The 12,723-nt window shown below is 50.0% G+C and overlaps 1 protein-coding gene across 2 annotated transcripts in view; it reads right to left on the reverse strand.

Annotated features, from left to right (window-relative positions):
* The window catches only part of cpn1 (carboxypeptidase N, polypeptide 1), a 63,219-nt gene that overhangs the window by 20,142 nt on the left and 30,354 nt on the right, over positions 1–12,723 (reverse strand). For both annotated transcript variants that reach the window (XM_068053166.1, XM_068053167.1), the window contains exons 3-4: positions 8,564–8,710; positions 3,471–3,653 (exon numbers count right to left, since the gene is read on the reverse strand). In XM_068053166.1, coding sequence (XP_067909267.1) covers positions 3,471–3,653; positions 8,564–8,710 — 330 coding nt within the window. The remainder of the gene's footprint in view (positions 1–3,470; positions 3,654–8,563; positions 8,711–12,723) is intronic.

Raw genomic sequence — 12,723 nt, forward strand, 5'->3', positions numbered from 1 at the left:
CCCCCCAAACCCCTCGATTAGATTCCAGTCTGTAACTCACTCCCGGGTATCTGTTATTCTATATATAAACCATCCGAACCCCTCGATTAGATTCCAGTCTGTAACTCACTCCCGGGTATCTGTTATTCTATATATAAACCCCCCGAACCCTTCGATTAGATTCCAGTCTGTAACTCACTCCCGGGTATCTGTTATTCGATATATAAACCCCCCGAACCCCTCGATTAGATTCCAGTCTGTAACTCACTCACGGGTATCTGTTATTCTATATATAAACCCCCTGAACCCCTCGATTAGATTCCAGTCTGTAACTCACTCCCGGGTATCTGTTATTCTATATATAAACCCCCCGAACCCGTCGATTAGATTCCAGTCTGTAACTCACTCCCAGGTATCTGTTATTCTACATATAAACCACCCGAACCCCTCGATTAGATTCCAGTCTGTAACTCACTCCCGGGTATCTGTTATTCAAATATATAAACCACCCGAACCCCTCGATTAGATTCCAGTCTGTAACTCACTCCTGGGTATCTGCGTTTCTACATATAAAACCCCGAACCCCTCGATTAGATTCCAGTCTGTAACTCACTCCCGGGTATCTGTTATTCTATATATAAACCCCCCGAACCCCTCGATTAGATTCCAGTCTGTAACTCACTCCCGGGTATCTGTTATTCTATATATAAACCGCCCGAACCCCTCGATTAGATTCCAGTCTGTAACTCACTCCCGGGTATCTGTTATTCAAATATATAAACCCTCTGAACCCCTCGATTAGATTCCAGTCTGTAACTCACTCCCGGGTATCTGTTATTCTATATATAAACCGCCCGAACCCCTCGATTAGATTCCAGTCTGTAACTCACTCCCGGGTATCTGTTATTCTATATATAAACCGCCCGAACCCCTCGATTAGATTCCAGTCTGTAACTCACTCCCGGGTATCTGTTATTCTATAAATAAACCGCCCGAACCCCTCGATTAGATTCCAGTCTGTAACTCACTCCCAGGTATCTGTTATTCTATATATAAACCATCCGAACCCCTCGATTAGATTCCAGTCTGTAACTCACTCCCGGGTATCTGTTATTCAAATATATAAACCACCCGAACCCCTCGATTAGATTCCAGTCTGTAACTCACTCCTGGGTATCTGCGTTTCTACATATAAAACCCCGAACCCCTCGATTAGATTCCAGTCTGTAACTCACTCCCAGGTATCTGTTATTCTATATATAAACCACCTGAACCCCTCGATTAGATTCCAGTCTGTAACTCACTCCCGGGTATCTGTTATTCTATATATAAACCGCCCGAACCCCTCGATTAGATTCCAGTCTGTAACTCACTCCCGGGTATCTGTTATTCAAATATATAAACCCCCCGAACCCCTCGATTAGATTCCAGTCTGGAACTCACTCCCGGGTATCTGTTATTCTATATATAAACCGCCCGAACCCCTCGATTAGATTCCAGTCTGTAACTCACTCCCGGGTATCTGTTATTCTATATATAAACCGCTCGAACCCCTCGATTAGATTCCAGTCTGTAACTCACTCCCGGGTATCTGTTATTCTCTAAATAAACCGCCCGAACCCCTCGATTAGATTCCAGTCTGTAACTCACTCCCAGGTATCTGTTATTCTATATATAAACCGCCCGAACCCCTCGATTAGATTCCAGTCTGTAACTCACTTCCGGGCATCTGTTATTCTATATATAAACCGCCCGAACCCCTCGATTAGATTCCAGTCTGTAACTCACTCCCGGGTATCTGTTATTCTGTATATAAACTGCCCGAACCCCTCAATTAGATTCCAGTCGATAACTCACTCCCGGGTATCTGTTATTCTATATATAAACCCCTTGATTAGATTCCAGTCTGTACCTTACTCCCGGGTATCTGTTATTCTATATATAAACCCCTCGAACCCCTCGATTAGATTCCAGCCTGTGACTCACTCCCGGGTATCTGTTATTCTTTATATAAACCCCTCGATTATTTTTCAGCCTGTAACTCACTTCCGGGCATCTGTTATTCTATATATAAACCCCTCGAACCCCTCGATTGGATTCCAGCCTGTAACTCACTCCCGGGTATCTGTTATTCTATATATAAACATCCCGAAGCCCTCGATAAGATTCCAGCCTGTAACTCACTCCCGGGTATCTGTTATTCTATATATAAACATCCCGAAGCCCTCGATAAGATTCCAGCCTGTAACTCACTCCCGGGTATCTGTTATTCTATATATAAACCTCCCGAAGCCCTTGATAAGATTCCAGTCTGTAACTCACTCCCGGGTATCTGTTATTCTATATATAAACATCCCGAAGCCCTCGATAAGATTCCAGTCTGTAACTCACTCCCGGGTATCTGTTATTCTATATATAAACCCCCCAAACCCCTCGATTAGATTCCAGTCTGTAACTCACTCCCGGGTGTCTGTTATTCTATACATAAACCCCTCGAACCCCTCGATTAGATTCCAGTCTGTAACTCACTCCGGGGTATATGTCATTTTATATATAAACCCCTCGAACCCCTCGATTGGATTCCAGTCTGTAACTCACTCCGGGGTATATTTTATTCTATATATAAACCCCTCGAACCCCTCGATTAGATTCCAGTCTGTAACTCACTACTGGGTATTTGTTATTCTATATATAAACCACCCGAACCCCTCGATTAGATTCCAGCCTAAAACTCACCCCCGGGTATCTGTTATTCGATATATAAACTCCCTGAAACGGTTAGATTCCAGTCTGTAACTCACTCCCGGGTATCTGTTATTCTATATATAAACCACCCGAACCCCTCGATTAGATTCCAGTCTGTAACTCACTCCCGGGTATCTGTTATTCTATATATAAACCCCCCCGAACCCGTCGATTAGATTCCAGTCTGTAACTCACTCCGGGTATCTGTTATTCTATATATAAACCACCCAAACCACTCGATTCGATTCCAGTCTGTATCTCACTCCCGGGTATCTGTTATTCTTTATAGAAACCCCCCGAACCCCTCGATTAAATTCCAGCCTGCACAAGATGTATATGAACCATCTAAGTCCTTCCTTGTGATATTCTGTGAGCATATTGTCCAGGTTGACTCTCCTAGTGCAGTACTGAGGGAGTGCTGTACTGTCAGAGGTGCCGTCTTTCAGAGGAGATGTAAAACTGAGGCTCTGCCCTCTCAGGTGAATGTAAAAGATCCCATGGCCATTCTTCAAAGAAGGGCAGAGCAGTTCTCCTCAGCGTCCCGGGACAACATTTAGTTGTCAACCAGATGTCACTAAAAACAGATTACCTGGTCATTATCGCATTGCTGTTTGTGGGATCTTACTGTGCTGTGTTTCCTACATTACCACAGCAACTGTCCTTCAAAAGTAATTCATTAGCTGCAAAACGCTTTGGGATGTCCAGTGGATGTGAAAGGTGCTGTAGAAATGCAAGTCTTTGTTTACCTTCTGGAAGAGTTTGTGGTCGGGCGTGGTGGAGACGGCTGCTCTGTGTGGGCCTCGGCTGTTGGGTTCCTGAGCCTTGTCGAATGGGTAATTTGCCACCACAGCCCCTCCGTGCATGTTAGCTGACAGGATGAAGTTGTAACTTTGCACCCAGCGGATGATGGCGTACGTTTCCTGCTCTGCCTGTGAGAGAGATGATTAGTGTGAAAGCTTCATCGCCGGCTCACCACAATCTGGGCAAAGCATTCAATCAAAGATTCTCTATTGACAGAGGAGTTGTTCCTGCCTCTCGCACATCCCCCGATTTCCTTCACTCTGACATGCCATGCCTTCAGCTACCTGGGCCCTGAGCTCTGGAATTCCCTCCCGAAACCTCTCGGCTTCTCTCTTCCTTAAAATCTACCTCTTTGACCAAGCTTTTGGTCACCATCGAACCATAGAATAATTACAGCAAAGAAGGAGGCCATTCAGCCCATCACGCTCGTGCCAGCTGAAAAACTAGCCGCCCAATCTAATCCCACCTTCCAGCATCTGGTCCATAGCCTTGCCGGTCACAGCACTTCAGGTGCAGATCCAGGTATCTTTTAAAAGAATTGAGGGTTTCTGCCTCCACCACTGTTCCTGGCAGTGAATTCCAGACACCCACCACCCTCTGGGTGAAAAAGTTTTTCCTCATGTCCCCTCTGATCCTTCTACCAATCACCTTAAATCTGTGCCCCCTGGTAATTGACCTCTCTGCTACGGGAGACAGGTACTTCCTGTCTACTCTATCTGGACCCCTCATAATTTTGTACACCTCAATTAAGTCACCCTTCAGCCTCCTCTGTCCCTCGTGCCTCCCACCGAGTCTCCTCTCATCCCCACGGCGGAACTCCAGGATTTCCTCGTGGCTTGCAGGGGTTGCCGCAATAAAGTTCAGCTGGCCCTCGGCCATTGGTCGAGTCTGGCGCTGATCATCCAGTCCGCCCGTGCTGCCTTCAAGAAAGCGGCAAGGGTGCGGGCGTGAAACTGGTTGAGAGGCACCGATTTAATGCGTTCCTCAATGGGTTGCTGGGGGAGTGGAAGGCCAGGTGCACTTCCACTCCCTCCTCACAGTGAGGTGTTGGTGACGGTTTTTAAGTACCTTTGACATGAAGATAACCAAAGCCAGCCTCAACATCAACGGCAGCAGGGGGTCTCACCGCAGATTTCACAATCTCTCATTCCTTAGGGAAGGGAGATACGCGGTGAGCTTTCTGCAGGAAACCCACACCGTTCCGGGAGACGAAGCCACCTGGCTCCTAGAGTGGCAGGGTGGGGTCTACATGAGTCACCTCACTCCTATTTCTAGTGGGGTGGCTATCTTGTTGACCCCAACTTTTCAGCCAGAGATCTTAGGGGTCAAGGAGCTCGTGCCAGGCCGCTTGCTCCACCTTGCCGTTCGCCTGGGTAGCGTGCCGCTCCACTTTGTGAACGTGTACGCGCCCAGGCCCGGCGTGTTGCAAGCGCTTATCTTTGAAGAAGTGTCCGCTCTCTTGAGCTCCATCGATAGCGGCGAGTGCATCATCCTCGGGGGGGATTTTAACTGTACCCTCGAGGTGGGGGATCGCTCCGGTCCACAGCGCAGCCAAGCGTCGGTGGAGAAGATGAGGGGACTGATCAGCTCCCTTAACTTGGTGGACGTCTGGCGGAATCTCCATCCCGACTCCAGCGCATTCACGTGGAGGTCTGGAGTAGGAGGGTTCCGAATCGACCGCGTACGTCTCCCGCGTCTCGACGGCCTCCATGCGGCTGGTGCCGTGCTCGGACCACCACCTGGTGAGGACGGAGTTCACTCCGTTCCGCACGCGGGCGGGGTCCGCGTACTGGCACTTTAACAACCGGCTGCTGAAGTCGAGTGATTCCAGGACTCGTTCTGTCGATTCTGGGCTGACTGGAGAAGGAAGCAGGGGGGCTTCCCCTCCTTGAGGCTATGGCGGGATGTGGGCAAGACTCTGTCAGGAGTACGCGAAGGGGTTGACCAAGAGGCGGGAGGCCGAGATCGGGTGCCTTGAGAGGGAGGTGCTCGACTTGGAGTCCCGCCTCGGTCATGCCGTCACGGACCTGGCCCTGTGGCAGGCGTACAAAGAGAAGAAGGGCGCACTGTTGGACCTGCAGCTCATAGGGTCCCAAGCCGCGTACGTGAGGTCGCGGATCCAGATCCTGGAAGATTTGGACCGCGCTTCACCCTCCTTCTACTCGCTGGAAAAATGGCGGGGGGTCCGTAAGCAGCTCGTTGGGCTGCTGGCCGACGACGGATCCTCCATCACGGATCCGGAGGGAATGGGCCTCCTGGTCCATACTTATTACAGTGCATTGTTCTCTCCGGATCCATCCAGCGAGGATGCGCGCAGAGTTTTGTGGGAGGACCTGCCGCAGGTCAGCCCGGAGGGCATCGAAGGATTGGAGGCTTTGCTCACGTTGGCGGAGCTGACGAGCGCCCTCCACCAGCTCTCGAGGGGCAAATCCCCGGGGTTATATGGGCTGACCGTGGAGTTCCTCAGGACGCTCTGGGATGTCCTGGGGGACGATTATGGACGGGTCCTGGGGGAAAGCCTGGCGACCGGGTAGATGCCCCTCTCGTGGCACAGGGCGGTCATCGTCCTGCTGCCGAAGAGGGGCGATGTCCGCCTGCTTAAAAACTGGCGCACGGTCTCCCTCCTCAGCACTGAGTACAAAATCTTTGCCCGGGCTTTGTCTACCCGCCTGGGCTCTGTGCTGGCCCACATGATCCACCCCGACCAGTCCTACACGTTCCTGGGCCGGTCCATCCAGGACAACATCCACCTAGTCCGGGACCTGACCCATCTTTCCCAGAGGACTGGTCTGTCGGTTGCCTTTCTCTTCCTCGATCAGGAGAAGGCGTTCGACAGGGTGGATCACGATTACCTTTTCGGGACTCTGCGCGCTTTCGGACTCAGGCCGCATTTCGTGGCCCGGGTCCGACTTTTATACGCCATCACAGAGTGTCTGGTCAACGTTAACGGGTCCTTGATGTCGCCCCTTCGCTTTGGGAGAGGAGTGCGTCAGGGGTGCCCCATGTCCGGCCAATTGTATACCATCTGCGTGGAGCCCTTCCTGTGCCTGCTTTGCAGGAAGTTAGCGGGATTGGCTCTGCATGAGCCAGCCATGCAGGTTGTCCTCTCGGCTTACGCCGATGACGTGCTCCTCGCGTTCCCTGTCCCATTGACTTGCGGAGAATGTGCGACTGCCAGCAGACCTTTTCTGCCGCGTCCTCCACGAGGATCCGTTGGGAGAAATGTTCCGGACTCCTGGTGGGTCGGTGGCGGGTGGACTCGCTGCCAGAGGAGTTAACACCTTTTGCGCGGAGCACCACGCACCTCCTCTATCTGGGATTCCACCTTAGCCCCGCTGAGGAAGCCTGGCCGGCAAACTGGCAGGAGCTGGAGGCGAAAGTCACCACTCGGCTGGGACGCTGGACAAGACTGCTCCGAGTGCTTTCCTACAGGGGCCGAGCGCTGGTCATAAACCAACTGGTGGCCTCCATGCTGTGGTACCGGTTGGTCACTTTGGCCCCGCCCCCCGCATTTGCCACCAAGATCCAGAAGAAGCTTGTTGATTTCTTCTGGGGCAAGAGGAAACACTGGGTCTCTGCCGCGGTCCTGAGTCTCCCGATTGAGGAGGGCGGTCAGTCGCTGGTGTGCGTCCGCACCCAGGCTGCAACTCTCCGCGTTCGGACCCTGCAGAGATACCTGTACGTGGAGCGTCCTCCCAAATGGTGTGTGCTGGCGACGTATTTTTTTCCGCCAGTGTCACTGCCTTCAAGACGACACATAGTTCCCGGCGGAGTCTGTTAGCCGCGCCTCTCTGAGGGAGTTGCCTGTCTTTTACCGGGATCTATTCAGAGTCTGCAACATGGTCACCTCCAGTAAGGGCGTTGCCCCGCCAGCGGAGGAGAGCGCCTCGGCTGTCCGGGCGGCCAACTCCGGGGATGGTCCGGCGGGCGGAGGAGTAGCCGAAACCCCCGGACGCCCCTCACTGCGGGTGGCGAGGGGGCTCGGGAGTGTGGAGTGCTCCCAGCCGAGCTGACTCCCACTCGGCTGGAACTGCCCCGAAACCCTCCTTGGGAGCCGGTCCCGCACAACCCGAGCCGCCTCTCGGAAATGCCCTCCGTGCCATTCCAATCGGTGCGAAGGGGTTTCCTGTCCGAGATGCTCCTGCACACTCTCCTCTTCCTTGCCCTCGTCAGCCGGCCGGACACGCCCTGGCGGTCCGCATTGCCATCTGGCAGTGAGGGGAAACCCCGATGGAGGTCTCTCTATGCGGGAGTCTTCCCCCTTTACATCGGGGACCTGGGGTGGAGGGTGTTGCACAGAGCAGTCCCGTGCAATAGACTTTTAAGTAGGTTCACGGACTCCCAGGCCGCCTGTAATTTCTGCGGCCTGGACAAGTCCGTGTTCCATGTATATACTGAGTGTGCGAGGTTGCAGCCCCTCTTTGAGTATCTGAAGGGGCTGCTCCTCAAGTTCTGGCTGCACTTCAGTCCCACACTCCTGATCTTTGGGCACCTGGTACGGAGGGGCGTGGACCGGGAGGAGGATCTCATCGTCAGTCTGCTCCTGGGCCTGGCCAAGGTGGCAATTCACAGATCCAGGCTGCGGGCCGTCGGGGGATCCGTCCTCCCCGATTGCCTGCCCCCCTTCCGCGGTTACGTTAGTGCCCGGGTGTCCCTGGAGAAGGAGCATGCGGTGTCTGCCGGTACGCTTGAGGCCTTCCGCGACCGGTGGGCACCGCAGGGACTGGAGAGCATTGTCGACGCTGAGAATGGCATTTTAATTTGAGTTTTTGTTTATTTCTGTTTTTAATAAAGTTATTTTAAAAAATATAAGTATGTATATAAAGGGGGCCTGAGCAATAAAGGCCCCCTCGACATAAAATATATAAAAGGGGCCTGGGGTATAAAGGCCACCTTGATAAAAAAAAACGGGGTTAGATACAGAGTAAAGCTCCCTCTACAAAAGAAAGGAAAAAAATGGGTTATAACTCAGGGTCACTCCCACCCCCCATTTCCATTGGCCTATCGGAATTGCCACCCTGTGATCTGTGGAACTGACCTGTTCCTGCCAGTTAGCAGCGAGTGACACATGGTGGTTCCTGTCCTTCAGCTTCTGGAGGCCTACGTGAAGGTCGGGAAAGTTGCGGTTCAGGTCCACCCCTCGGGCATTTGCACGGCCTGTCAAGTAGGAGTTTGCCTCTGAGCCCTGGGGAGCAAAACACAGAAAGAGCAGCCAAAAACAGAGAGATATATGGAGCAGAAGGCAAGTGGCTTTGAGAGGAAATACACTGTCTGGTCTGCTCACATCCTAACTGCACAATGTCTCATTCATCCATCATCCCCACGCTCCTGGTCCGCCAATACCTCAATTTAAGATTCACCTTACAGCAGAGAAGGTTAAGGGGAGATTTACTAGAGTTACAAAAGTGCTTCTATATTTTTTGTTCAGTATATTTTTTTGAGGACTTATAATTAAATTGTGAAGATAGATTCATTGAAAGACTGAAGATTTCATAGAAGCTGGACTTTGCTTTGTTGTTGACATTTCATTGAAAGGACACTGAGATGTTGCTTAAAAACAGCCTTGCTGGAAGTCATATGCTTTAAGCAATAAACAACAGAAATCTTGGTGACCTGGGGAAGATGTTTACGGAGAAGTAACAGGTCAAGATTTACAGGGATCAGATGGCTTGACTCTTGAGATAGTGTTTGTGGTTTTGCTTTGGACAGTGTGTTGGGGTGTGAACTGTTTTGAAGACAGTTGGAGAAAACCATCCAAGAGAACAGCCACCATCAGCTCACCCTCCTCCATCTCTTTGAGAACTTCCCGAGAATCAAGTGTAAGAAATAGAGAAACCAATGCTCAATTTCTCCTGGAAAGCCTGCCAAACTGATGTTCAACGTCACCTGAAAAGAACGGCTCTAGAAAGATCTTGGTGACAGCTGTCCACGCGTATTTGAGGTGCCAGACCAAAAAGGGACAACTGACATCTTTCCATAGCTTCTCTTTTTTTGCTTCAAGAATTAGCAAGTATTTGGCCAAAGTATTCTTTTTTTGTCTTTTTTTTAATGTAACAGACCCCTGCAGAGAGAATTTCTATACTTTTTTCAGTGTGTGTGTGAGTTTGTGTGTGGGCAATTTAAAAAGGGGAACTTTCATATTTCAATCTGTGTGTTAATGCTTTGCTTCATTACTGGTTAAGTCTTGGTTTATAATAAACTGATAATTTTGTTTATTAAGGAAACCTGGTTGGTGTATTTTATTCTGGGATAAAGAGTGGAGTATATGATTGACTGCATTGGTAACAGGGTAAACATTAAAAAAAATATATATTGTGACATGCGGAGAAGTGGAACTCCTCCCGCCTCAGTCGTAACACTAGGATGGTACCAGGGATGAGGAACTTCAGTTATGAAAGAGAGACTTGCATTTCTAAAGTGCCTTTCTTCACCTCAGGATGTCCCAAAGCTGTTCAAAGCCAATTAAGTACTTTTTGAATTGTAGTTTCTGTTGTAATGTAGGAAATGTGGCAGCCAACTTGTGCACAGCAAGATCCCACTAACAGCAATATGATAATGACCAGGTGATCTGTTTTTGCGATGTTGATTGAGGGATAAATATTGGCCCCAGGACACCGAGGAAAAACTCCCCTGCTGTTCTTGAAAATAATGCTGTGGGATCTTTCACACCCACCTGAGACAGCAGACGGGGTCTTGGGTTAGCATCCTTTCCAAAAGATGTGGAGAGACTGGAGAAACTGGCATTATTCTCCTTCCAGCTGAGAAGGTTAAGCGGGAGGTTTCATGGGTGTTCAAAATGATGAAGACTATCGATTGAATCATTAAGGAGAAACTGTTTCCAGTGGCAGGAGGGTCAGGAACCAGAGGACACTGATTTAAAATATTTGGCAAAAAAAATCCCCGGGGTGGGGCCAGGGATGAGGGGGAAGATGAGAGAAATTTGTTATTTACACAGTGAGTTGTTGTGATCTGGAATGCGATGCCTGAAAGGCCAATGCAAACAGATTCAATCATAACGTTCAAAATTGAATTGGATAAATACCTGATAAGGAACATTTACAGGACTTTGAGGAAAGAGAGGGACTGTGGGACTAATTGGAGAGCTCTTTCAAAGACCCAGAACAGACAAAATGGGCCAAATGGCCTCCTTATGTAAAGCGATAAAACCCCTCTCCCCAAAAAGCCTTGCATTCAGACAGCGCCTCATCCCATCCCTCAGAAACATCGTTTCATTCTCAGGATGTGATTGTTGCAGGCGAGGCCAGCATTTATTGTCCATCCCTAATTGCCCTTGAGAAGGTGGTGGTGAGCTGCCTTCTTGAACCGCTGCAGTCCATTTGGGGTATGGGCATTTTCATCACATGATCTCCTGCCTCCGATCTGCCCCGCCCCCACTCTCCCATCTTTGGTCACCTGACACATCCATCTTCATGGCACCCCAACTCCCCACAGCCAATGGAAAAGTAAACAAACTCTTTCCCACCAGATTGGATGATTTCTAACAGTCAAACAGCCTTCTCCGCCTGCACTATGTCCACGAAACTCTCCAACCCCGCTGTGTCCACTATCTTCTCCACCCCCACTCTGTCCACAATGTTCTCCACCCCCACGATGTCCACTATCCTCTCCAACCCCACGATGTCCACTATCTTCTACAGCCCCACTATGTCCACTAGCTTCTCCACTCCCACTACGTCCACTGTCTTCTCCACCCCTACTGTGACCACTATCTTCTCCACCCCACTATGTCCACTAACTTCTCCACACCAACTACGTCCACTATCTTCTCCACCCCAACTATGTCCGCTATCTTCTCCACCCCACAATGTCCACGATCTTCTCCACCCCACTATGTCCACTAACTTCTCCACCCCCACTATGTCCACTATTTTCTCCACCCCACTAAGTCCAATATCTTCTCCAGCCCCACTATGACTACTACCTTCTGCGCACCCACTACGTTCACTATCTTCTCCAGCTGAACAATGTCAACTATCTTATCAACCTGCACTATGTCCACTATTGTCTCCACCCCACAATGTCCACTATCTTCTCCACCCCCACTATGTCAACTATTTTCTCCACCCCCACTATGTCCACTATCTTCTCCACCCCCACTATGTCCACTATCTTCTCAAACTGCACAATGTCCACTATTTTCTCCACCCCACTATGTCCACTATCTTCTCCACCCCCACTATGTCCACTATCTTCTCAAACTGCACAATGTCCACTATTTTCTCCACCCCACTATGTCCACTATCTTCTCCACCCCCACTATGTCAACTATTTTCTCCACCCCCACTATGTCCACTATCTTCTCAACCCCACTATGTCCACTATCTTCTCAAACTGCACAATGTCCACTATTTTCTCCACCCCACTATGTCCACTATCTTCTCCACCCCCACTATGTCCACTATCTTCTCAAACTGCACAATGTCCACTATTTTCTCCACCCCACTATGTCCACTATCTTCTCCACCCCCACAATGTCCACTATCTTCTGCACACCCACTATGTCCACTATCTTCTCAACCTGCACAATGTCCACTATCTTCTCCACCCCCCACAATGTCCACTATCTTCTGCACACCCACAATGTCCACTATCTTCTCAACCTGCACAATGTCCACTATTTTCTCCACCCCCACTATGTCCACTATCTTCTCCACCCCCACTATGTCCACTATCTTCTCAACCTGCACAATGTCCACTATTTTCTCCACCCCCACTATGTCCACTATCTTCTCCACCCCCACTATGTCAACTATTTTCTCCACCCCCACAATGTCCACTATCTTCTGCACACCCACTATGTCCACTATCTTCTCAACCTGCACAATGTCCACTATTTTCTCCACCCCCACTATGTCCACTATCTTCTCCACCCCCACTATGTCAACTATTTTCTCCACCCCCACAATGTCCACTATCTTCTGCACACCCACTATGTCCACTATCTTCTCAAACTGCACAATGTCCACTATTTTCTCCACCCCCACTATGTCCACTATCTTCTCCACCCTCACAATGTCCACTATCTTCCCCAGCCCCACTATGTCCACTATCTTCTCCACCCCCACAATGTCCACTATCTTCTGCACACCCACTATGTCCACTATCTTCTCAACCTGCACAATGTCCACTATCTTCTCCAACCCCACTATGTCCACTATTTTCTCCACCCCCACAATG

This window comes from Heterodontus francisci, chromosome 20, assembly GCF_036365525.1.
Source record: "Heterodontus francisci isolate sHetFra1 chromosome 20, sHetFra1.hap1, whole genome shotgun sequence".
NCBI classification, from domain to species: domain Eukaryota; kingdom Metazoa; phylum Chordata; class Chondrichthyes; order Heterodontiformes; family Heterodontidae; genus Heterodontus; species Heterodontus francisci.